Genomic DNA, 26,339 nt, shown 5'->3' on the forward strand with positions numbered 1-26,339 from the left:
GTTTTGGGATCGCGACCGTGCCATGGGCAGCTGCTCCACTGCTCGAACACCCTCCAGGGAAAACCCCAAAATCCAACCCAAAATATCCATCCCAAATCTCCTGGAGCTCTGAGAGTTTTGGGATCGCGACCGTGCCATGGGCAGCTGCTCCACTGCTCGAACACCGTCTGGAGGAAACCCCCCAAACCTACCAAACGCAACCCAAAAATCCCTCTTCCAGGGAGGAATTCCTTCCCCCAGCCCTGTCCAACCCCGCCCTCTCCCAGCCGGGCTCTCCCTTCTGCTTCTCCCCCGCATTCCATCGGATCCCGTTTCTGGAGCGCGTCCCTTTCCCAGGAACTTGGAATCCTGCGGTTGATCCAAGAGCCTCTCCCCGCCCGGGACGCTCATCCTTCCTTTTTCCTTTCCTTTCCTTTCCTTTCCTTTCCTTTCCTTTCCTTTCCTTTCCTTTCCTTTCCTTTCCTTTCCTTTCCCTTCCTCTTTCCTTCCCTTCCTCTTTCCTTTCCTTCCCTTCCTCTTTCCCTTTCCCTTCCCTTTCCCTTCCCCTTTCCCTTCCCTTTCCCTTCCCCTTCCTTTTCCCTTTCCCTTTCCCTTCCCGGGGCTGTGTCCCGGGAATTGTCGCTTGTCCCCGCGGCCTCTGCTCTTTACGGCACGTGTCACTAATTAGCACTCCCCATCACGGCCCGTTAATTGGCCACCCGCAGTTCGTCCTGCCCTTCTCCTGCTATCCCGTTCTCCCTCTTTTCCTTCCCATTCCCGCATCCCAAGGATGCGGGTCCAGCCCCGGGCCGTGCCCGGTGTCACCCCGCTTTGGGGACACGCCGGGATGCGGAGGGACCCCCGGTGTCCGTGCCGAGCCCGGTGCGGGGGCGCTCGGCGGACACCGGGGTCGGTGCAGGGCGGGTTCCGGCGGGGCCGTCTCCGCGGGGAGCGCTTCAGTCCGCGCCGCCGGTGCCCGGTGCTGACCGGACCGGAGCCACCCCCGCTCACCGGCACCGGCCCGCGGGACACAGCGCCGGTTCTTGCGGGATACCCGGGCCACAGCGACCCTGCAGGGGTCACCCGGACACGGCTCGGACAGACACCGGACACGGCCGGGCAGACACCGGACACGGCTCAGACAAACACCGGACACGGCCGGGCAGACACCGGACACATCCCCGGCCCCGGGAACCCCGCGCCGGCTCCGCTTCCCGCTATGCGCGCCGCGCACGTGGCTCCTCCCAAGCCGGTTCCGGTGCCCGGAGCTGCTCCGGGGATGGCCGAGACCCGGTGGCAGCGCCGGTGACCGCGCTGCCCGTCCGGGCCATCCCGGTGTCGCCCCCCGCTCCCGCTCCCCATGTGGTCGCGCCTCACATCCCCCCCCCTCCCCCCGTCCCGCGGCAATGGTCTCGGCCCGGCCCCGCCCAATCCCCGCGCGCGCCGCCGGAAGCTCCGCCCCTTCTCTTTCCTCCCCTGCTCCCCCCACCTTGGGGACCCCCCCTCCCTCCCCCCGCCAATGGCCTCGCGCCGCCGGCCCGACCAATGGGAAGCCGAGCGCACCGCCCCGGGGAGCCCCGCCGGCCAATCAGCGCGGCGGGCGCGGGGCGCGCGCGCGGGGCCTCCTGGCGTATCCCTCCGCCGCCCGGTGCGCGCGCGCGCCGCTGCCTCCCCGCTCGCGCGGCCCTTTTTTTTTTTTTTTTTTTCCCTTTTTTTTTTTCTTTTTTTTTTTTTTTTTTTTTCTCCAATAATCTCCCGCCACCGCCCCAAAGCCGCACCGGGAGCCACCACCGCCTCCGCCCCGGCCTCCGCCCGCCGCCTCCGCGGGGCAGGCCCCGGCTTTCCGCCCTTCCCCTCCCTCCCTCCCCTCCTCCGGCCCGCCCCGCTTCCCCCCCCCCCCCCTCCCCTTCCCCTTCTCCTCCTCCTCCTCCCGCCGGCGCCGGAGCCGCCACGCCGCCGCCATGGAGCTCATCACCATCCTAGAGAAGACGGTCTCGCCGGGTAGGGCGCGGGCTGAGGGCTGAGGGCCCCGGGGCGGGCAGGCCCTGCGGTGCCGGGCGGGGCGGGGGCCGCGCGACCCGGGGGGCGGCCGAGGCCGCGCCCGCAGCCCCGGGGAGGGCGTGGGCGGCGGGGAAGGCCTTGGGGCGGGCGGGAACCGTGGCGGCGGGGAGGCTCCCGGGCACGGTGAGGAGCGCGCTCGGAGCCTGAGGACCCGGGTGGTTGGGCCGCGGCTGACGCCGGTTTCCCCTCCGCAGACTGCTCGGAGCTCGAGGCGGCGCAGAAGTTCCTGGAGCAGGCGGCCATCGAGAACCTGGTGAGCGCTCGGGGCGGTCCCGGGGCCGGCGTTGCCCCGAGCGCTCCGCGGCCTCCCCGCCCCGCCCGGCTCGGCCCGGCCCGGCCCGGCCCGGCCGCCATGGCCGCTGCCGCCCCTGCCCGCGCCCGGCGGCCGCGCCGGCCAATCACCGCGCGCCCTGAGGACCCGGCAGCCAATCAGCGCGCGGCGCCGGGCCTGGGGGCGGGGCCGGTGCGGGAGCGGCCGCGGGCCATGTGCGGCCACCGCGGCCATCGCGGCCCCGGGCGCCGCCCGGTCCTAAAGCCCGGCTGCCCTCGGGGACCCCGGAGCGGCCCCGCCGGCCGCTTCCAGCGCCCGCGGGACCCTTGATAGGCCCGAGTGCCGGCAGCACCGCCGCCCAGTCCGCCTGCCCGCTCCCACCCTCCGCTCCGAGTTGTCCGCGGGATCCCCGGCCGGTTCTAGCACCCGGTCTTAACGGGACCCTTTCCCACCCCTGCTGTCCGTGGGATCCTTGCCCAGTCCTGCTGCCCGGTTATAGTGTCCGGTCCTACTGCCCGTAAAATTTCCGCCCAGTCCTGCTGCCCAGTTCTGCTGCCTGCGGGACCCCTGTCCGGGCCGCCGCATCCCCTCGAGAGCCCCGGCCGGGCGGGATCGGAGCGTCGGGAGCCTGGGGAGGAGCTCAGGGGCGTGTGGTGGGGGAGGGAGGCTCTGCTGGGCAGGGGGAGTTGCACCCCCGGTGACCTTAAACGTGAGGAGGGAAAGAAATCTGAAAAATGGAAAGAAAGAGGAAGAAATAAAGCCCGAATTCCCGGGTGCAGCCGCCGTGCTGCAGCGGGGGATTTGAGGCTGGTGGTGCTTGAGAAGGGTTTTTGCTTAGTCAAGGTGTGGGGCTGCAGCTCTGGCTGGTCCTTGCAGGGGTAGGGAGCACTGGGGGGTGCTGGGGCCTGGTGTCTCGGTGCTGTCCCTGTCACACCCCCATTATCACCCCCAAAACTGTCACCTGTCCCCCCCACCTGCAGTTCCCTCCCCTGGCTTGGTGGGAGTGGGGAAAGCCACAGAGGTTCTGTGTTTCTGCTGCTCTTGGAAGGAGAGTGAGGCCCCCTCGGCATCGGGATTGATGCAGCCTTTGTGCTGAACCTGACTTTAGAGGGAAAAATCCTGTGGCTTGGTGCTGGTGGAATCTCAGAACCCCCCCAGCTGAGCCTGGAGCTCCAGCGCTGTGAGGTGTGAGGGATTTTGGGGTGATGGGCAGGAGCTGCTCGTGGTCCTGATTTCCAGGTGTTGGGAAGAGCTGAGGGAGATGTGGATTTTCATTTTTCCTCTTTGCCTTTGTGGGATTACTGCGAGCTTCCGTTTTTACTTTTACTTTGTGACAGGCAGGACTGGGTGAGAGCAGAGCTTGGGCTGGGACCGAGGATTTGTGTGGGACGGGGACCTGGAATGGTCCAGGCTGGGAGGGGGGTGAGTCCTGGAGGAGGAGGAGGAGGGTGGGGATGAAGGAGGAGGATGAGGATGTGGAATTCAGGCCTGTCCCCACCACAGGATGGGTGGGAAGGGACAGGAGAGCCCCAGGAGCTGGGAGCATCTCTCAGTTCCCTGATGGAGCCTCCTGCTCTTCCTCATCCCCTTCCTCTTCTTCACCCCTAATTTATCCCCTTTTAGTTAACTTATCCCTTTTACCTGAGCTGTTCCCTGCCACCTCTGCAGGTGGGAGCCAGGTGAGGCACATCTGCCTTTGCTTTCTCTCTCAAGTCTGGGAGGTTTCATGTGATTCTGCCCTTTTCTTGTTGTTGTTGTTGAATTCAGCCCAAAAAGCCTCATGAAAAGACAAAATTTTCCTGGTAATTTATGGGTGAAAATCCCAAGGGTGTTTCTTCACCTGTGAATTTCAGGAGTTTTCTTGTCCAAGGTGGCAGCGACACTTCTGGGTTGTCCTGTGAACTAATTCTGGCTGGTTCCTCACTCCTAATAAAATCAGACTTTCAAATTTGGTTTGAAGTAGCTTGGTGGGGCCTGTTTGTAGGATTTATTGTACTGCATTAAATTGAAAATATTTCCAAAGCCTTGCACCCAATCCCTTTAAGTTTTCCCCCATTTTTTGGACCCCAACTTGTGCAGTTTAAACGTTGAAGAGTAGGGGATGGAACGACTAAAATGAATTTTGTCTCAAGAGCTTGGCTTGGGCATTGAAAACGTGGAGTCCAAGGCACTGGGGTCGTTTGTTGAACTTCTGAATGTTGGGTTAGTTATAAAAATGAGGTTTTGGTGCCCTAAAATTTTTAGGATTAGGGTTTTAAGGTGTATCGTAAGATTTCTTTTAAGAGATTTGAGAAACGGATTTATTTAAAAACCTGAAGGTTTTTAGGAAAATCACATTTCTGCTTGGTGTAAAAAGGTTTGGGAAGCGATGCGTCTGCTCCCGGTGTTTCCTAGGAAGGGTTTTCTGAGCAGGCAAAAAGCTTTTGAGGAAAAAAATATTCAGGAAAAATAAAAGTTCTCTGCTGAGACGTGACTTCAGGGAAGCCTCTGAAACGTGGAGAAATTTAAGAAAAGGTTTCAAAGAAAAGGTTTCAAAATGAAAGGTTTTAGCAAAGGAAGTGGCAGCAATGCCGGGGGTTTTGTGTGCACTTGGGTGGTTTTTTTTTAGGGGGGGGGTTAATCATCGTTTTGAAGGGTTTATCATGGTTTTGAGGGCTTAATAATGATTTTGATCAGCAGAGACTTCAGAAAGTCACAAATCACAGAATCCACATTTTACCAATCCCAGTTTTGGTGTGAAATCACCAAAACGACGAGCAGGGAATTCCTCCTTTCCACACTGAATTCCCACCTAGAACAACCATTATTTTTTTTTTTTTTAACCCCATAAATCCATTTATTTAAAAGAATTCTCAGGGCATGCCAGGAGCAGGGAAGGCAACTGGGCTTCAGCGTCAGCTCTAAAAAAAAAATAAAAAAATAAAATCCCACCGGAGGTTCCGGCGCTTCCCGGCGTCGCTTCTCGTGAGGAGCTTAACCATTAATCTGGGGCTAGATCCGGGCTGGGGGAGGCTTTAGGGGGGCCAGGGGAGGTTTGTGGGGTGGCTGGGGGTTGACCCCGCTGTCTCCTCCAGCCCACATTCCTGGTGGAACTGTCCAAAGTGCTGGCAAACCCCGGGAACAGCCAGGTCGCGCGCGTGGCCGCCGGGCTGCAGATCAAGAACTCGCTGACCTCCAAGGATCCCGACATCAAGGCCCAGTACCAGCAGAGATGGCTCGCCATCGACGCCAACGCGCGCAGGGAGGTCAAGAACTTTGTAAGTTTTTGGTTTATTCCCTCTTTTTTTTTCCCCCCCCCCTTTTTTTCCACCCTTGGGAGGGGGGCGGGGAGGTCGGTGAGGTGCGTCGTCCGTGGTTTTCCACCTGAGAAGTTTTCCCGTAGCTGCTTCCGGGAGTTGGGTTTGTTTGGATGGGTTTTGAGGTGGAATTTGGACCAAGATGTTTGGCCCCAGAGGTTGGTTGAGTGGTGGGACAGCTCCCGATGGAATGGTTGTGATCCCAAAGATTCCAGAGCTACGGGGTTGGATTTATTGGGTTGGGATTTGGGGGTTCATCCGGAGGGTTTTTTGGGGGCTGGGACAGCTCCTTCTGGAGGGGTTGTGATCCCAAAACTCTCAGAGCTCCAGGAGATTTGGGATGGATATTTTTGGTTGGATTTTGGGGTTTTCCCTGGAGGGTGTTTGGGCAGTGGAGCAGCTGCCCATGGCACGGTCGCGATCCCAAAACTCTCAGAGCTCCAGGAGATTTGGGTTGGATATTTTGGGTTGGATTTTGGGGTTTCCCTCAGAGCGTGTTCAAGAGCTGGAACAGCTCCTCATGGCACGGTCGCGATCCCAAAACTCTCAGAGCTCCAGGAGATTTGGGTTGGATTTTGGGGTTTTCCCTGGAGGGTGTTTGGGCAGTGGAGCAGCTGCCCATGGCACGGTTGCGATCCCAAAGCTTGCAAAGCTCCAGGAATGTTTGGGCAGCGCTGGCAGGGGTGCACAGGGTGGGATTTTGGGGTGTCCTGCAGGGACAGGAGCTGGGCTGGATGATCCCTGGGGGTCCCTTCCAGCTCAGGACATTCCAGGATTTAGGGAACGCTGCCGTAGGACGGGGGAGGATGGTTTTAAAGGGGAAGAGAATTGATGGAGATGAGATTTTTGGCAGAAGATTTTTACAAGGAGGCTCTAAAAACACTGCAGGGATTTCCCAGAGCAGCTGTGGCTGCCCCTGGATCCCTGGAATTGTCCCAGGCCAGGCTGGACGGGCTTTGGAGCAGCCTGGGATGGTGGAGAACGTTCCTGCCCGTGGCACGGGATGGGATTTAAGGTCCCTTCCCACCCAAACCACTCCAGGATTCCCTGGCTTCCCCTGCGGCTGGGCTGGGCGTTGATTTTTCTGCAGGAGATGCTTTTTAAGGAAGATTTTTCTTCCTTTTCTGGAGAAGAGCTTCCCCAAGTGCTCTCCAACCCCCATCCACACCTTTGAAACGCTCTGAGTCTCAACAAGATTCACATGAGGCCCAGGAAGATTTGAGAGTGAAAAATAGGAAAAAATTTGCAAATTCCAGGTAGAAAATTAGGAAAAAAAAAATGGATTTTTTCCCGAGGTTCCTTTTTTTTGTCCTGTGCCAGTTGGAGTTCAGAGCAGGGACAGAAGTGGTGGCTCAGTGGTTTTTGTTTTGTTGGGTTTTTTTTTTTTTTTTTTGGCTGATGGGAGCAAAAAAACGGTGCTGGGATTTGTGCAGTGTTCTGTGATTGATTCAGCTCGGCCGTCAGCTTTATATTTATTTTTTTTGTGTGTGTTAGTAGAATGTCTCTCTATAATCCCAGAATTATTTGGGTTGGGAGAATCTTAAATTCCATCCATTCCCACCTTTCCCCTATCCCAGGGTGCTCCAAGGCCAATCCAACGTGGCCTTGGACATTCCAGGGATCCAGGGGCGGCCACATCCGAGGGATAAATTCGGGTGAGAGATGATAGAGCACCTTTGATCCTTTATTTCCATGGAATTTTACTGGCACCAGGAGCTGTCCTTGTGCACTGGAATCGAACAAAAAAAAAAATTTAAAAAAATTATTCCCTATTTCTTTATTTTTTTAAAGAAAGTTTTCTCGGTGTGCATCCAAAAATATTGGAAAAATGCAAATCCCTTCCTCCATTTTTATAGAAAATCTTATTGGTGTCCAAGGGGAAGTAACAAAAAAAAAAAACAACTCAATTTTTTTATAAGTTTTTGGTGTATGACTGGCAATGCTGAAAAAAAAATCATCCCATGTCCCTCCATTTTTTAGAGAAGGTTATTGGTGTATAACTAAAAATTATGGGAAAATGAAACTTCCTCCCTTTGTTTTTAAAAGAAAGTTTTATTGGTGAATGACTGGGAAATGCTGTAAAAATCCCACTGTTTTTTTAATGAATGAATTATTGGTGTATAACTAAAAAGGAGGAAAAATGCAAATCCCTCCCTCTATATTTTAAAGAAAATTTTTTTAGGCGTGCAACAGGAAAAGCTGAAAAAATCAAGGAAGGATTCCTCTCCCTTTATTTTCAAAGGAGAAGTTCTCAAAGCCCACCACCAAAAATCTTCCTGATCCATCCCAACACACAACAAAACTACCTGGACTTTTAAATTAAAAATTTACCATTTGGGGTGAATTTAACCCCGATTTATCCAACTTCTCACACCTCCCTTTACCGCGGGCTCCGAGAAATCCCAGCTGGAATCTTGACATCCCCACCACCGCTTTTCCAGCAGGAACACGTGGATTTGAGAGGAAGGATTTGGGGTGGAGCCGTGGGATTTTGTTTTTTTTTTTTGGTGTTTTTTTTTTTTTTTTCCATGCCCCGATCCCATTCCCTGACCCCATTCCAGGTTCTACAGACCCTGGGCACCGAGACGTACCGGCCCAGCTCGGCGTCGCAGTGCGTGGCCGGCATCGCCTGCGCCGAGATCCCCATGAACCAGTGGCCAGAGCTGATCCCGCAGCTGGTGGCCAACGTCACCAACCAGCACAGCACCGAGCACATGAAGGAGTCCACGCTCGAGGCCATCGGTTACATCTGCCAGGACATCGTGAGTGCACCGGGCTTCGGGGTCGGGAAAGATTCCCCGGCGTTTCGGATCTCCCGGCGCGGCTCCAGATGGGTCGGCAGGCTGTGCCGGGAAGGGTTGGGTTGGGTTTGTTGGGTTGGGTTTGTTGGGTTTGGTTTAGGGTTGAGTTTTTTGAGTTTGTTGGGTTGGGTTTAGGTTTGAGTTTTTTGGGTTTGTTGGGTTGGGTTTGTTGGGTTGGGTTTAGGGTTGAGTTTTTTGGGTTGGGTTTGTTGGGTTGGGTTTAGGGTTGAGTTTTTTGGGTTGGGTTTGTTGGGTTGGGTTTAGGGTTGAGGTTTTTGGGTTTGTTGGGTTGGGTTTGTTGGGTTGTGTTTAGGGTTGAGTTTTTTTGGCTTTGTTGGGTTGGGTTTGTTGGGTTGGGTTTGTTGGGTTGGGTTTAGGGTTGAGTTTTTTGGTTTGGTGGGTTGGGTTTGTTGGGTTTGGTTTAGGGTTGAGTTTGTTGGGTTGGGTTTAGGTTGAGTTTTTTGGGTTTGTTGGGTTGGGTTTGTTGGGTTGGGTTTAGGGTTGAGTTTTTTGGGTTTGTTGGGTTGGGTTTGTTGGGTTGAGTTTGTTGGGTTGGGTTTGTTGGGTTTGTTGGGTTGGGTTTGTTGGGTTGGGTTTAGGGTTGAGTTTTTTGGTTTGGTGGGTTGGATTCTTTGGGTTTGGTTTTGAGTTTTTTCGATTCAGTTTGGTTGGGTTTAGGTTTGAGATTTTTGGGTTTGGTGGGTTGGATTTTTTTGGGTTACACTTGGGGTTTGATTTTGAGTTTGTTGGGTTGGGTTTGTTTGATTGGGTTTTGGGTTGGACTTTGGGTTTGTTGGGTTGGGTTTTGTCTTGGATTCTTTGGGTTGGACTTTGGGTTTGGTTTGGGGTTTGTCGGGTTGGGTTTAGAGTTGAGATTTTTGGGTTGGACTTTCTGGGTTTGTTTGGTTTGGGATTGGTTTTGTCTTGGATTCTTCAGGTTGGACTTTTGGTTTGGATTTTGGGTTTCTTGTGTTTTTCGGGTTTTTTGGGTCGGGTTTAGGCTTAGATCCTTTGGGTAGGACTTTTGGGCTGAATTTTATTTGTTGGATTTGGTTTAGGGTTGGACTTTTTTAGGTTGGACTTCTGGTTTGATTTTGGATTTGTTGGGTTGGTTTTAGGGTTGAGTTTTTTGAGGTTGGATTTTTTTTGGGTTGGATTTCGGGTTTCTCCCCAGAGGGTTGTCAGGCACTGGAGCAGCTCTCCAGGGAATTATTGTGATCCCAAACCTGCCAGAGCTCCAGGATTTTGGGGTGTCCAAGATTTGGGCTGGGTGATCCCATCAGGACGTTCCAGGATTCCCCAATGGGTGATCCTGGAGGGTTTTCCCAAGTTTGAGGATTCCCTGATTTCCAGGAGAATTTTATGATATTTGAGGGCTTTCCTGACCTTGAAGATTCTCTGATTTCCCGGAGACTTTTTCACTCCTGGAGGGAATTCCTGAACTTAAGGATTCCCTGATTTCCAGGAGAATTTTATGATCTTTGAGGGCTCTCCTCACCTTGAGGATTCTCTGATTTCCCAGAGACTTTTACACTCCTGGAGGGAATTCCCTGATTTCCAGGAGAATTTTATGATCCTGAAAGGCTTTCCTGCCCTCAGAGATTTCCAGGAGGCTTTCGTGATCCTGGAGGGAATTCCCTGATTTCCAGGAGATTTTTATGACCTTGCAAAGTTTTCACCACCTTAAGGAATTCCTCATTTCCATCAAACTTTTATTATCTTGGATGGTTTTCCCAGCCTTAAGGATTCCATGATTTCCTGGAGACTTTTATGGTTCTGGAGGATTTCCCTGACCTTGAGGATTCCCTCATTTCCAGGAGGCTTTTATGATCCTGGAGAGCTTTCCCAACCACAATTCCAGGAGATTTTTAGGATCTTGGGCTTTCCCAACCTTAAGGATTCCCTGATTTCACTGAGTCTTTTATGATCCTGGAGAGGAATCCTTGATTTCCAAGAAACTTTTATGCACCAGGAGGAGATTTCCTGATTTCCAGGAGAATTTTATGACTCTGGAAGGGATTCCCAGGAGAATTTTCTGCTCCTGGCAGGGATTCCCTGATTTCCAAGAAACTTTTCTGCTCCTGGTGAGGATTCCCAAGAAAATTTTCTGCTCCTGGAGGGAATTTCCTGATTTCCAAGAAACTTCGATGACCCTGGAGAGGAATCCCAGAGATTTTTGTGCTCCTGGAGGGAATTCCTTGATTTCCCAGGGAATTTTCTGCTCCTGGAGAGGATTCCCTGATTTCTCAGGGAATATTCTGGGAATATTTGGGGGGATATTTCAATTTTGGAGGGAATATTTCCATTTTTGGGGGAATATTTCAATTTTTGAGGGAATATTTGGGGAAATATTTCAATTTTGGAGGGAATATTTCCATTTTTGAGGGAATATTTGAGGGAATATTTCAATATTTATAGGAAGATTCAAGGGAATATTTCAATTTTTGAGGGAATACTTGAGGGAATATTTCACTTTTTGAGGGAATATTTCAATTTTTGAGGGAATATTTCAATTTTTGAGGGAATATTTGGGGAAATATTTCAATTTTGAGGGAATATTTCCACTTTTGAGGGAATTTTTGAGGGAATATTTCAATTTTTGAGGGAATATTTCAATTTTTGAGGGAATATTTCGATTTTTGAGGGACTATTTCACTTTTTGAGGGAATATTTCAATTTTTGGGGGAATATTTCCATTTTTGAGGGAATATTTCCATTTTTGAGGGAATATTTGAGGGAATATTTTGCTTTTTGAGGGGAATATTTCAGTTTTTGTGGGAATATTTGAGGAAATATTTCAATTTTTGAGGGAATATTTCACTTTTTGTGGGAATATTTGGGGGAATATTTCACTTTTTGAGGGAATATTTCACTTTTTGAGGTAATATTTCAATTTTTGAGGGACTATTTCAATTTTTGAGGGAACATTTCTCATTTTGAAGGAATATTTTGCACTTTGAGACAACTTCCATCAAATCTCCATTGAGTTTATCAAGGATTTGCAGAATTTAATGTGAATTTCTTGGAAAACTCCAAGCTGCCACTGGAAAATGGGATTGGGAGCTGCTTTTTTTTTTTTTTGGGAGCCACCAAATATTCCCTGCTGGAATCTCAGTGCAGAGATGCAGCAAAAAGAAATCTTGAGTTTGCAGCTTTTATTTGGATTTTATTTTCAAGAGAGAGAGAGAGAGAGAGAGAAAAAGAAATAAAAGAGGAAATTTGGTTGTGAGAAATCCCTGGAATTCTGGAGGGTTTGTTGCTTTTTTTTTTTTTTTTTTTTTTTTTTCCCTTTTCTTTTGTGGAATCCACTCACCTCTGGATTTTTATTTATTTATTTATTTATTTATTTTTTTTTTTTTTTTTTTTTTGGCTGAATTTGTTCATTGAAATATTTCTATTTAAAATCCTGCCTTAAAGTTTTCCATTTGTGACAGAGTTTGGGAATCTCAAATCCATCCCTTGGATAAATCCTGAGGTGAATTCATCCCATTATTTGTGTCTCAAATTTACCACGAATTAAAATTGAGTTTTTAGTGCTTGCTGACAACTTTATTCTTTTAAACCTTGGTGGTTTCACAATTATTTAATATTTAAAGATTTAATTGTTTGCAGTTCTTGGCCTTGCTGCAATTTTTTTGTTCTGTGTCTGGGGAAAAAATTGGAAAATTTAGCACTAAAAGTCTCTGCCCAATGAATAAATTATTTGGAAATCAGCATTTTTTTAAACTTTTTATGAATGAAGTCAAATCCTGGAGTTTGGTTGTAGGATCCAGTGGGATTTATTTGGCATTTTTCACTTGGATTTCTGGAGGGTTTGTGCTCAGTTCAGGTTTCTCCTTCCCATCCCAAGAGCTGCAAGAATTCCTTGGATTTCCCACCATTTCCTGGTTTACCCTCACAAATCCTATAAACTTTTATTTGTAGATTCTGGCAAAAAAAAAAAAAAAAAAAAAATTAAAAAATCCCCTTTTTATCTGTCGATTCTGCTGCTTGAAAACATGGAAAAATCTGTTGAAATCATGAGTTAACCGTCCAATTTCTAATTTTTTTTTTTAATTTTTTTTTAATTTAATTTTTTTTTTTAATTTTTTTTTTTTTTATTATTATTATTCCACAGGATCCAGAGCAGCTCCAGGACAAATCCAATGAAATCCTGACTGCCATAATCCAGGGAATGAGAAAGGAAGAGCCCAGCAACAATGTGAAGCTTGCAGCTACCAACGCACTCCTGAACTCTTTGGAATTCACCAAAGCAAACTTTGACAAAGAGGTGAGAAAAAAAGGAATGGGGGAAAAAAAAAAAAAATCCCAAAATCCCCAAATCCTCAAATCCCGGGGTGGGATTTTTTTGGGGCTGCTGAGTCCGTGGTCAGTGATGAGGGTTCATGCACCACGCTGAGTTTTGATGGATAAATCCACTGGAAACTGAGACTTGGATTCAGCTCTGGGGCCTTCCTGGAATTCAGGAATGCTGGGAATTCTCAGGGAAGGGGAGCAGTGGCTTTTTTATTCCCTTTTTTTTTTGTTGTTTTCTCCCCCTTTTTTCTTTCTCCCCCTTTTTTCCCTCTCCCCCTTTTCCCCTCTGTTCCCAGATGACTCCAGAGCTGATCCCATGGGATGACTCCTAATCCCAATCCCTGATCCCAATCCCAGCCCCAGTCCCCAATCCCAGCCCCAGTCCCCAATCCCAGCCCCAGTCCCCAATCCCAATCCCAGTCCCCAATCCCAATCCCAGTCCCCAATCCCAGTCCCCAATTCCAATCCCAGTCCCCAATCTCAATCCCCAATCCCCAGTCCCAGTTCCCAGTCCCCAATCCCAATCCCAATCCCAGTCCCCAATCCCAGTCCCCAATCCCAGTCCCCAATCCCAATCCCAGTCCCCAATCCCAGTCCCCAGTCCCAGTCCCCAATCCCAGTCCCCAGTCCCCAATCCCAGTCCCCAATCCCAATCCCCAATCCCAGCCCCAGTCCCCAATCCCAATCCCAATCCCAGTCCCCAATCCCAGTCCCCAATCCCAATCCCAATCCCAATCCCAGTCCCCAATCCCAGTCCCCAATCCCAGTCCCAGTCCCCAATCCCAGTCCCCAATCCCAATCCCAATCCCAATCCCAGTCCCCAATCCCAATCCCAGTCCCCAATCCCAGTCCCAGTCCCCAATCCCAATCCCAGTCCCCAATCCCAGTCCCCAATCCCAGTCCCAGTCCCCAATCCCAGTCCCAGTCCCCAATCCCAGTCCCCAATCCCAGTCCCAGTTCCCAGTCCCCAATCCCAATCCCAGTCCCCAATCCCAGTCCCCAATCCCAATCCCAGTCCCCAATCCCAGTCCCCAATCCCAGTCCCAGTCCCCAATCCCAGTTCCCAATCCCAGTCCCCAATCCCAATCCCAGTTCCCAATCCCAGTCCCCAATCCCAGTTCCCAATCCCAGTCCCCAATCCCAATCCCAGTTCCCAATCCCAGTCCCCAATCCCAATCCCAGTCCCCAATCCCAATCCCAGTTCCCAATCCCAGTCCCCAATCCCAATCCCAGTCCCCAATCCCAATCCCAGTCCCCAATCCCAGTCCCAGTCCCCAATCCCAATCCCAGTCCCCAATCCCAGTCCCCAATCCCAGTCCCAGTCCCCAATCCCAGTCCCAGTCCCCAATCCCAGTCCCCAATCCCAGTCCCAGTTCCCAGTCCCCAATCCCAATCCCAGTCCCCAATCCCAGTCCCCAATCCCAATCCCAGTCCCCAATCCCAGTCCCCAATCCCAGTCCCAGTCCCCAATCCCAGTTCCCAATCCCAGTCCCCAATCCCAATCCCAGTTCCCAATCCCAGTCCCCAATCCCAGTTCCCAATCCCAGTCCCCAATCCCAATCCCAGTTCCCAATCCCAGTCCCCAATCCCAATCCCAGTCCCCAATCCCAATCCCAGTTCCCAATCCCAGTTCCCAATCCCAGTCCCCAATCCCAATCCCAGTCCCCAATCCCAATCCCAGTTCCCAATCCCAGTCCCAACTGGGATCAGCCTTTCCCTTAACCCCCCCCTGACCAGGTTCCAACTTTGCCCCTGAAAATCCAAGGGGAAGGAAATAAAAATGTTCCCATCAGGAGCTCCCTGGCTGCCCCAACTGCCTCATTCCTGGACATTTTCTTTTCTTTTCTTATCCTTTCATTTATTTTATTTTAATTTACTTAATTTAGTGATTTGATTTCACTTTAGTTTATTTTACTTAATTTATTTCTTTTATTTGACTTTATTTTGCTTTGTTTTACTTTACTTCGTTTTACTTTTTATAATTAATGATATATTTTTTAATTCCCGTTTTCGGGGAGGGAAATATTCCCATTTTTGGGGAGGGAAATTCCCATTTTTGGGGAGGGAAATTCCCATTTTTGAGGAGAGATAAATTCCCATTTTTGAGGAGAGATAAATTCCCATTTTTGAGGAGAGATAAATTCCCATTTTTGAGGAGGGAAATTCCCATTTTTGAGGAGGGAAATTCCCATTTTTGAGGAGAGATAAATTCCCATTTTTGAGGAGAGATAAATTCCCATTTTTGAGGAGAGATAAATTCCCATTTTTGAGGAGGGAAATTCCCATTTTTGCGGAGGGAAATTCCCTTTTTTGAGGTTGGAAATTCCCATTTTTGAGGAGAGATAAATTCCCATTTTTGGGGAGGGAAATTCCCATTTTTGAGGAGAGATAAATTCCCATTTTTGGGGAGGGAAATTCCCATTTTTGAGGAGAGATAAATTCCCATTTTTGGGGAGGGAAATTCCCATTTTTGAGGAGAGATAAATTCCCATTTTTGAGGAGGGAAATTCCCATTTTTGCGGAGGGAAATTCCCTTTTTTGAGGTTGGAAATTCCCATTTTTGAGGAGAGATAAATTCCCATTTTTGGGGAGGGAAATTCCCATTTTTGAGGAGAGATAAATTCCCATTTTTGGGGAGGGAAATTCCCATTTTTGAGGAGGGAAATTCCCATTTTTGAGGAGAGATAAATTCCCATTTTTGAGGAGAGATAAATTCCCATTTTTGAGGAGAGATAAATTCCCATTTTTGAGGAGGGAAATTCCCATTTTTGAGGAGGGAAATTCCCATTTTTGAGGAGAGATAAATTCCCATTTTTGGGGAGGGAAATTCCCATTTTTGAGGAGGGAAATTCCCATTTTTGAGGAGGGAAATTCCCATTTTTGAGGTTGGAAATATTCCCATTTTTGAGGAGGGAAATTCCCATTTTTGAGGAGGGAAATTTTCCCATTTTTGGGGAAGAAACAATTCCCATTTTGAGGAAAAAAATTAAAATAAAGCAGGGAGAGCTGCCCTGTACCTGTGCTAGTCCAGACCTAAATTCCCCCTCGCTGCGAAAACTTTTAAATTCTTTTTAAACCCCATTTTAATATTAATTTATCACTCTTTATTTTTATTTTTTCAGTCTGAAAGGCACTTTATTATGCAAGTAGTCTGTGAAGCCACACAGTGTCCAGACACGAGGGTGAGTGAATTCAAAATCCCGTTATATAAAAAAAAAAATAATAATTAAAAAAAAAAAAAAAAAGAAATGAAAATAAAGAATGAATTTAAAATGGGTTTATTTTGTCATTTTTGTGTGCAGGTACGAGTGGCTGCCTTGCAGAACCTGGTGAAGATAATGTCCCTTTATTATCAATATATGGAGACCTACATGGGGCCTGCCCTCTTTGCTGTGAGTGCTTTCTAATTAATCATATCTTGAATTTTCACTGTTATTTCTCTGATTTCTGCCCTGTTGCACTCATAGTTCTCATATTTATTTGTGTTTTTAATTATATTTATTTCTCTGATTTCTCCCCACTTGTATTTTTAATTTTCACATTTATTTCTCTGATTTCTCCCCACCTGTATTTTTAATTTTCACATTTATTTCTGTGATTTCTCCCCACTTGTATTTTTAATTTTCGCTGTTATTTCTCTGATTTCTCCCCATTTATGTTTATAATTTTCACATTTATTTCTCTGATTTCTCCCCAGTTGCATTTGCAATTTTCACATTTATTTCTCTGATTTCTCCCCATTGGTATTTATATTTCTCACATTTATTTCTCTGATTTCTCCCCAGTTCTATTTATAATTTTCACTGTTATTTCTCTGATTTCTGCCCTGTTGCACTCATAGTTCTCATATTTATTTGTGTTTTGAATTATATTTATTTCTCTGATTTCTCCCCATTTCTATTTATAATTTTCACATTTATTTCTCTGTTTTCTCCCCTCTTGTATTTATAATTTTCACATTTATTTCTCTGATTTCTCGCCACCTGTATTTTTAATTTTCACATTTATTTCTCTGATTTCTCCCCACTTGTATTTTTAATTTTCACATTTATTTCTCTGATTTCTGCCCTGTTGCACTCATAGTTCTCATATTTATTTGTGGTTTGAATTATCACATTTATTTCTCTGATTTCTCCCCAGTTCTATTTATAATTTTCACATTTATTTCTCTGATTTCTCCCCATTTGTGTTTATATTTCTCACATTTATTTCTCTGATTTCTCCCCATTTCTATTTATATTTCTCAGGTTTATTTCTCTGATTTCTGCCCATTTTTATTTATATTCCTCGTGTTTATTTGTATTTATATTTCTCACATTTATTTCACTGATTTCTCCCCCATTTGTATTTATAATGCTCATATTCATTTCTCTGCTCTCTCTCTATTTGTATTGATATTTCTCATATTTATTAATCTGATTTTCTTACATTTATATTTATAATTGTATTTATACTTATATTTTTCATATTGATATTTATCATATTTATATTTATCATATTTATTCTTATTTCTATCATATTTATTTCTCTGCTCTCTCTATTTATGCTGATATTTCTGATATTTATTTCCCCTTAATTTCTATTTACATTTTCCATTTTTATTTATCTGAGGGTCCTGTCCATCTCTTTAAAAACTTTCATTCCTGATTTTCCTTTATTTCTCTGGGAATCCCAATCCCAGCAAAATCCCTAAAAAACCCCATCAGCTTTTCCAGCCTGGAGATTCCAATTAGGACAAAAACCCACAGCCTTCCTAAAGGTTTAGAGGTGATAAAGCAGGCAAAAAAAAAAAAAAAAAGAAAAAAATCAGATTATTTGGAATTTTAAACCACAATAACTTGAATTTTCCACAATCCAGAACCTCCTCCCGACCAGCCAAAAAAATCAGGAGGAATTTCAGGAGGGATTGTAGTGGTTTTTGGTTCATTAATTTGAAATTTTCCAGCTTTCAGATAAAATTAATTAGGGGAGGAAATGAGCAAAACACGTATTAAGTAATCAGGTCAAGTAAATTGATGATAGAAAAAATTTGATGTTATTATGGTGAAATATTTAGGGGTGGAGGTTGGTCTTCTGTTAAATTCATTAAACAAAACTTTAAATTTAAATTTTTTTATTTTTTTTTTTTTTATTTTTGGTACTGTTCCAAGCGGAAACCGTGTGTTGAATTTAATTTTTTATCATCTTTGGGTGCGTTTCGCTGACACGAGGGATGGAACGCCAGGGCTCGTAAACACCAAAACAAACAAACAGAAACAAAAACCCTCACAGAACAAACTGCTGATATCGACAGCGTTGATAAACAAGCTGTACTCCAGCATAAATCCTGAAAAAAAAAAAACAAAACAAAACAAAAAAAAACAACCTCTCGGTTTTTCCTGCATTTTGCGGCCGTGCAGATCACGATTGAGGCGATGAAAAGCGACATAGACGAGGTGGCTCTGCAGGGCATCGAGTTCTGGTCCAACGTGTGCGACGAGGAGATGGACCTGGCCATCGAGGCCTCGGAGGTGGGCACGGCCTGCAGCTCCCTAAAAACACCTTGGGGTGGTTGTGTTCCCATCGGAGCTCCAGGGGCTGATAATGGGATAATGGGATAATGGGATAACGGGATAACGGGATAATGGGATTCCCTAAAAACCACCTTGGGGTGGTTGTGTTCCCATCTGAGTTCCAGGGGCTGATAATGGGATAACGGGATAATGGGATAACGGGATAACGGGATAATGGGATTCCCTAAAAACCACCTTGGGGTGGCTGTGTTCCCATCGGAGCTCCAGGGGCTGATAACGGGATAACGGGATAATGGGATTCCCTAAAAACACCTTGGGGTGGCTGTGTTCCCATCCCAGCTCCAGGGGCTGATAATGGGATAACGGGATAATGGGATAATGGGATTCCCTAAAAACCACCTTGGGGTGGTTCTGTTCCCATCCCAGCTCCAGGGGCTGATAACGGGGTAATGGGATAACGGGATAACGGGATAATGGGATTCCCTAAAAACACCTTGGGGTGGCTGTGTTCCCATCGGAGCTCCAGGGGCTGATAACGGGATAACGGGATAATGGGATTCCCTAAAAACACCTTGGGGTGGCTGTGTTCCCATCGGAGCTCCAGGGGCTGATAATGGGATAACGGGATAATGGGATTCCCTAAAAACACCTTGGGGTGGTTCTGTTCCCATCCCAGCTCCAGGGGCTGATAACGGGATAATGGGATAACGGGATAACGGGATAATGGGATTCCCTAAAAACCACCTTGGGGTGGTTCTGTTCCCATCCCAGCTCCAGGGGCTGATAATGGGATAATGGGATAATGGGATTCCCTAAAAACCACCTTGGGGTGGTTCTGTTCCCATCGGAGCTCCAGGGGCTGATAACGGGATAATGGGATAATGGGATAACGGGATAATGGGATAATGGGATAACGGGATAATGGGATTCCCTAAAAACCACCTTGGGGTGGCTGTGTTCCCATCCCAGCTCCAGGGGCTGATAACAGGATAACGGGATAATGGGATAACGGGATAATGGGATGGGATTCCCTAAAAACCACCTTGGGGTGGTTCTGTTCCCATCCCAGCTCCAGGGGCTGATAACGGGATAACGGGATAATGGGATAATGGGATTCCCTAAAAACCACCTTGGGGTGGCTGTGTTCCCATCGGAGCTCCAGGGGCTGATAATGGGATAACGGGATAATGGGATGGGATTCCCTAAAAACCACCTTGGGGTGGTTCTGTTCCCATCCCAGCTCCAGGGGCTGATAACGGGATAATGGGACAACGGGATAATGGGATAACGGGATAATGGGATAATGGGATTCCCTAAAAACCACCTTGGGGTGGCTGTGTTCCCATCCCAGCTCCAGGGGCTGCTCCTGGAGCTGGGATAATGGGACAATGGGACAATGGGATAATGGGATGGGATTCCCTAAAAACCACCTTGGGGTGGCTGTGTTCCCATCCCAGCTCCAGGGGCTGATAACGGGATAATGGGATAATGGGATGGGATTCCCTAAAAACCACCTTGGGGTGGTTCTGTTCCCATCCGAGTTCCAGGGGCTGATAACGGGATAACGGGATAATGGGATAACGGGATAATGGGATTCCCTAAAAACCACCTTGGGGTGGTTTTGCTCCCATTGGAGCTCCAGGGTGTGCCAGGAGCTGCACCTGCCCATGGCATGGGATGGGATTTGGGATGGAATTCCCTAAAAACCATTTCTGGGTGGTTCTGTTCCCATCACAGCTCCTGGAGATGGACCTGGCCATGGGCATGGGATGGGATTTGGGATGGGATTTGGGATGGGATGGAATTCCCTGAAAATCATTGCTGTGTGGGTCTGTTCCCCTTGTTTTGTTAATGGATCCCCCAAATATTTGGGATTAGGAGCTCAGTGGAATTCATTGTTCTGCTCCCCCAAATAAATTGGGGATTTTTAACTGACTCTGCACTTGGAATTCCTGTTAATCCCAAAATCCTGGAATGGTTTGGGTTGGAAAAATCCCAGCTTGTTCCCAGCCCTCTCCAACCTGGTGGGTTTTGTTCAATTGACCCAATTTTACCATTCTTAATTCCCTATTTCCACCTAAATCCACGTGCAGCTCTTATCACAGGGAAATAATCTGTGGGATTAATGAAATAAAGACAAGTATTTTGGGATCTGTCACAACCATAAGGAATTTTATGCCAAAAGATGGCTCACGTTCCCTAAAATCCATGAGTTACAAGTCAAATCTGAAATTTTGGGAGAAATAAAAGTAATTATCCCATGGAATTAAGAGCAAATCTTTTCATTCCCTGCTGATTTTGGGAGCACCCTTGAATTTTTGTGTCTGTCAGAGCCATGAGGCTTGGGGTTTTTTTGGTTTTTTTTTTGTTTTTTTTGGTTTTTTTTTCCCAAAAAGATAGCTCACATTCCCTAAAATCCATGATTTAAAAGTCAAACCTGGAATTCTGGAAGAAATAAAAGTAATTATCCTGTGGAGTGGCTGGAGCTGGAATGGAAATTGAGGAATTTGTTGTGCATGCAGATGCTCTTTGCAGAAATTATCTGTGGAGGTCAATAACAAATGAAATTTTGAAAGGCTATGCATGAATCCCATCCTTTTTTTTTTTAAAGTACCTAAATCTGTGTTTATGCTTGGATTCCCAAAAAAAAATTAAAATTAAAAGGAAAAAAAAAAATCAAGGATAAAAGGACAGGCAGCAGCAGTGGGGTGGGGTTTATCTGCTCCAAACCTTTTGCTCCTTCACCTCGGGGTCATTTGGTAATTACACCTGACAAGTGAAAATGAGGATAATTGTACCCTGTGAGGAGGGATGAGGAATTAAAGTGGCTTTTGGAATATTTAACTCGGTGCAAAGTGCCCTTGAGGCAACTCAGATTTCCTGCTGGGTAGGAAGGGGGATTTGAAAAAAAAAAAAAAAAAAGAAAAAAAAAAAAAGTGAATTTGTGCCTTGTGGAGTTAATCATTCAACCTCTTAGTGTTGAAAAAAAAATAAAACTAGATAAAAATATTGATGAAAATAAACTTTTCACCTCTTTTTCTTGTCTGCAGGCAGCAGAACAAGGACGGCCCCCAGAGCACACCAGCAAGTTCTATGCCAAGGGGGCTCTGCAGTATTTGGTCCCTATTTTGACCCAGACCTTAACAAAACAGGTGAGTGCCACATTCCCCGAGGGAACTGCAGCTCTGGAGCTTTTCCTGCTCCCCTGCATCCTTTGGGAATTGGCTTTGGGGTTCCTCTGACCCCAAAAACGCCCCAGGATGAGGCAGTCCCTGGTCTGGGATGAGCTTTCATGCACCACTCTGAGCCAGTGATGCAGCAAGTTTTGGGCTGAGACTGGGACCTGCCTCCTTTTTTTCCTGATCACATCCCTGGATTTGTGATTTCTGAAAGGGTTTGGTGATTCCCTGTATCCCTGTTGGGAATATTTGGGATCTTAACCCCAATATTGCACATCCCCTGCCTCACAGAGCTCCCAATCCCTGGGATTTTTGAGGCTGGATTTATTTACTCCCTATTAAAAACTTCCAGGGATTTATTTGGGCTGTGCTTCCCAGCATTTGTGATTTCTGAAGGAGTTTGGTGATTCCCTGTATCCCTGTTGGGAATATTTGGGATCTTAATCCCAATATTGCACATCCCCTGCCTCACAGAGCTCCCAATCCCTGGGATTTCCTCACTTTCCCCTTGGATTTCACCATCTCCTCCTCACTTCTCCCTCCCCAACCCCACAAAACCCTTTCCCTTCCTTTTCCTGTCTCCTTCACCTTTATTTCCTTATTTTCCCTTTGGATTTCTCCATCTCCTCCTCACTTCTCCCTCCCCAACCCCACAAAACCCTTTCATTTCCTTTTCCTGTCTCCTTCACCTTTATTTCCTTATTTTCCCTTTGGATTTCTCCATCTCCTCCTCACTTCTCCCTCCCCAACCCCACAAAACCCTTTTTCTGTCTCCTTCACCTTTATTTCCTCACTTTCCCCTTGGATTTCACCATCTCCTCCTCACTTCTCCCTCCCCAACCCCACAAAACCCTTTCCCCATATTAAAAACTGCTCTTTCCTCCCTCGGGGCAGGACGAGAACGACGACGACGACGACTGGAACCCGTGCAAGGCTGCAGGGGTGTGCCTGATGCTGCTGGCCACGTGCTGCGAGGACGACATCGTGCCCCACGTGCTGCCCTTCATCAAGGAGCACATCAAGAACCCCGACTGGCGCTACCGCGACGCCGCCGTCATGGCCTTCGGCTGCATCCTGGAGGGGCCAGAGCCCAGCCAGCTCAAACCTCTGGTCATTCAGGTCAGCTGCTGGGGATGGGGTAGGGGGCAGAAGTAAGTGAGAAGTGGAAATGGATGGGTGGAGGTGAGGGGTTTGGGGAGGTGGAGGTGGAAGAATTAAAAAAAAAATTGATGTAGATGGGTGGAAGTGAGGGTTTGGGGAGGTGGAGGTGGAAAAAGTAAAAAAAAATGGGTGTAGGTGAGGGTTTGGGGAGGTGGAGGTGGAAAAAGTCAAAAAAAATTGATGTAGATGGGTGGAGGTGAGGGTTTGGGGAGGTGGAGGTGGAAAAAAGTAAACAATAAATAAAATAAATGGGTGTAGGTGAGGGTTTGGGGAGGTGGAGGTGGAAAGAAGTAAAAAAAAAATTGATATAGATGGGTGGAGGTGAGGGTTTGGGGAGGTGGAGGTGGAAAAAGTAAAAATCAATGGGTGGAGGTGAGGGTTTGGGGAGGTGGAGGTGGAAGAATTAAAAAAAAATTGATATAGATGGGTGGAGGTGAGGGTTTGGGGAGGTGGAGGTGGGAAGAAGTAAAAAATAAATGGGTGGAGGTGAGGGTTTAGGGAGGTGGAGGTGGAAAAAGTCAAAAAAAATTGATGTAGATGGGTGGAGGTGAGGGTTTGGGGAGGTGGAGGTGGAAAGAAGTAAAAAAAAAATTGATATAGATGGGTGGAGGTGAGGGTTTGGGGAGGTGGAGGTGGAAAAAGTAAAAATCAATGGGTGTAGGTGAGGGTTTGGGGAGGTGGAGGTGGAAGAATTAAAAAAAAATTGATATAGATGGGTGGAGGTGAGGGTTTGGGGAGGTGGAGGTGGGAAGAAGTAAAAAATAAATGGGTGGAGGTGAGGGTTTGGGGAGGTGGAGGTGGAAAAAGTAAAAATCAATGGGTGTAGGTGAGGGTTTGGGGAGGTGGAGGTGGAAAAAGTCAAAAAAAATTATATAGATGGGTGTAGGTGAGGGTTTGGGGAGGTGGAGGTGGAAAAAAGTAAATAAATAAAATAAATGGGTGTAGGTGAGGGTTTGGGAAGGGTGGTGGTGAAAAATGGAAAAAATAATGAAATTGAAAGGATTTTACCTGGTTTTGGAGAGTTTTAGAGCCCTGGGTTAATTAGAGGAGAACATCTGAAATGCAGAAATGCAGATCCAAAACCCAGATCTGAACATCTGGAATGCAGATCCATGTCCCAAATCTGAACATCTGAAATGCAGATCCATGTCCCAAATCTGAGCATCTGAAATGCAGATCCAAAACCCAGATCTGAACATCTGAAATGCAGATCCAAAACCCAAATCTGAACATCTGGAATGCAGATCCAAAACCCAGATCTGAACATCTGAAATGCAGATCCAAAACCCAGATCTGAACATCTGGAATGCAGATCCAAAACCCAGATCTGAACATCTGAAATGCAGATCCATGTCCCAAATCTGAACATCTGGAATGCAGATCCATGTCCCAAATCTGAACATCTGGAATGCAGATCCAAAACCCAGATCTGAACATCTGGAATGCAGATCCAAAACCCAAATCTGAACATCTGGAATGCAGATCCAAAACCCAGATCTGAACATCTGGAATGCAGATCCAAAACCCAGATCTGAACATCTGAAATGCAGATCCAAAACCCAAATCTGAACATCTGAAATGCAGATCCAAAACCCAGATCTACCTCAAATCTCCTCTGGGACTCTGATAGGAAGAAATATGGGAGGAAATTCCCTTGAATGAGTGAAAATTAAAATATTTACTGAATATAGAATTCACCTTCACTTCGAGCACGCCAAGTAAAACCCTCCTTGCTGAAGATGTTCGGAAAAGACGTCACGTAGAGAATAATTAGAAACATAAATATCAAATAAAATACATCCTAAATAAACCACAAAATCCAGATAAACACTGAATATTCTTCCTCACCCGGTTCTTCCCCAGGCCATGCCAACGTTGATAGAGCTGATGAAGGATCCCAGCGTGGTGGTCAGGGACACGACAGCCTGGACCGTGGGCAGGATCTGTGAGATGTTACCTGAGGCCGCCATCAACGACATCTACCTGGCCCCGCTGCTGCAGTGCCTGATGGAGGGGCTGGGTGCTGAGCCCAGGGTGGCCACCAACGTCTGCTGGGTGAGGAGCCCCCAGAGCCCTCCGGGAGCGCGTCCGCTGGGAAAGCTCCTGCTCCAGCTCTGGGGGGGATGTGCTGGGCTCTGCTGCTTATTCTGTGCTCACCTGTGAATTATTTCACATTTGAGTTCCTGTGAATTATTTCACATTTGAGTTCCTGCTCCAGCTCTGGGGGGGATGTGCTGGGCTCTATTGGTTCTTCATCTGTGAATTATTTCACATTTGAGTTCCTGTGAATTATTTCACATTTTAGTTCCTGCTCCAGCTCTGGGGGGGATGTGCTGGGCTCTGCTGCTTATTCTGTGCTCGCCTGTGAATTATTTCACATTTGAGTTCCTGTGAATTATTTCACATTTGAGTTCCTGCTCCAGCTCTGGAGGGGATGTGCTGGGCTCTATTGGTTCTTCACCTGTGAATTATTTCACATTTGAGTTCCTGTGAATTATTTCACATTTGAGTTCCTGTGAATTATTTCACATTTGAGTTCCTGTGAATTATTTCACATTTGAGTTCCTGTGAATTATTTCACATTTGAGTTCCTGCTCCAGCTCTGGAGGGGATGTGCTGGGCTCTATTGGTTCTTCACCTGTGAATTATTTCACATTTGAGTTCCTGTGAATTATTTCACATTTGAGTTCCTGTGAATTATTTCACATTTGGGTTCCTGTGAATTATTTCACATTTGAGTTCCTGCTGCCAGTTCTAGAAGAGTTTTGCTGAGCTCTATTGGTTCTTCATCTGTGGATTATTTCACATTTGAGTTCCTGCTCCAGCTCTGGGGGGGATGTGCTGGGCTCTGCTGCTTATTCTGTGCTCACCTGTGAATTATTTCACATTTTATTTCCTGTGAATTATTTCACATTTGAGTTCCTGCTCCAGCTCTGGAGGGGATGTGCTGGGCTCTATTGGTTCTTCATCTGTGGATTATTTCACATTTTAGTTCCTGTGAATTATTTCACATATTAGTTCCTGCCCCAGCTCTGGGAGGGATGTGCTGGGCTCTGCTGCTTATTCTGTGCTCACCTGTGAATTATTTCACATTTTAGTTCTTGCTGTCATCTCTAGAAGGGTTTTGCTGAGCTCTATTGGTTCTTCATCTGTGGATTATTTCACATTTTATTTCCTGTGAATTATTTCACATTTTAGTTCCTGCTCCAGCTCTGGAGGGGATGTGCTGGGCTCTATTGGTTCTTCACCTGTGAATTATTTCACATTTTAGTTCCCATGAATTATTTCAGGTTTTATTTCTTGCTGACATCTCTAGAAGGGTTTTGCTGAGCTGTGTTGGTTCTTCATCTGTGGATTATTTCAGATTTTAGTTCCTGCTGCCATCTCTAGAAGGGTTTTGCTGAGCTCTATTGGTTCTTCACCTGTGAATTATTTCAGATTTTAGTTCCTGTGAATTATTTCAGGTTTTAGTTCCTGCTGCCAGGTCTAAAAGGGATTTGCTGAGCTCTATTGGTTGTTCATCTGTGGATTATTTCAGATTTTGGTTCCTGTGAATTATTTCAGGTTTTATTTCTTGCTGTCATCTCTGGGAGGGTTTTGCTGAGCTCTGTTGGTTCTTATGTGCTCACCTGTTTTAGATTTGAGTTCCTCTCACCCACCTAGAGAACAGTTAAACTGCTCTGGACTTGTTCATTCTGCACACTTTTTAGACTGGGGATTTTGGGGGGGGTTTTGTGTGTGTGTGTGTGTGGTTTTTTTGTTTGGTGTTTTTTTTCTTTGGT

The 26,339-nt window shown here is 47.0% G+C and overlaps 1 protein-coding gene across 2 annotated transcripts in view; it reads left to right on the forward strand.

Moving 5' to 3' along the window:
- Positions 1–1,940: 1,940 nt before the first annotated feature.
- Positions 1,941–26,339, forward strand: part of KPNB1 (karyopherin subunit beta 1) — a 41,130-nt gene continuing 16,731 nt past the window's right edge. For both annotated transcript variants that reach the window (XM_062508264.1, XM_062508263.1), the window contains exons 1-11: positions 1,941–1,980; positions 2,235–2,293; positions 5,386–5,568; positions 8,169–8,369; positions 12,526–12,678; positions 15,827–15,886; positions 16,007–16,096; positions 18,104–18,214; positions 21,268–21,369; positions 22,291–22,515; positions 24,421–24,612. In XM_062508264.1, coding sequence (XP_062364248.1) covers positions 1,941–1,980; positions 2,235–2,293; positions 5,386–5,568; positions 8,169–8,369; positions 12,526–12,678; positions 15,827–15,886; positions 16,007–16,096; positions 18,104–18,214; positions 21,268–21,369; positions 22,291–22,515; positions 24,421–24,612 — 1,416 coding nt within the window. The remainder of the gene's footprint in view (positions 1,981–2,234; positions 2,294–5,385; positions 5,569–8,168; positions 8,370–12,525; positions 12,679–15,826; positions 15,887–16,006; positions 16,097–18,103; positions 18,215–21,267; positions 21,370–22,290; positions 22,516–24,420; positions 24,613–26,339) is intronic.

Source organism: Cinclus cinclus, chromosome 24 (assembly GCF_963662255.1).
Source record: "Cinclus cinclus chromosome 24, bCinCin1.1, whole genome shotgun sequence".
Classification (NCBI taxonomy): domain Eukaryota; kingdom Metazoa; phylum Chordata; class Aves; order Passeriformes; family Cinclidae; genus Cinclus; species Cinclus cinclus.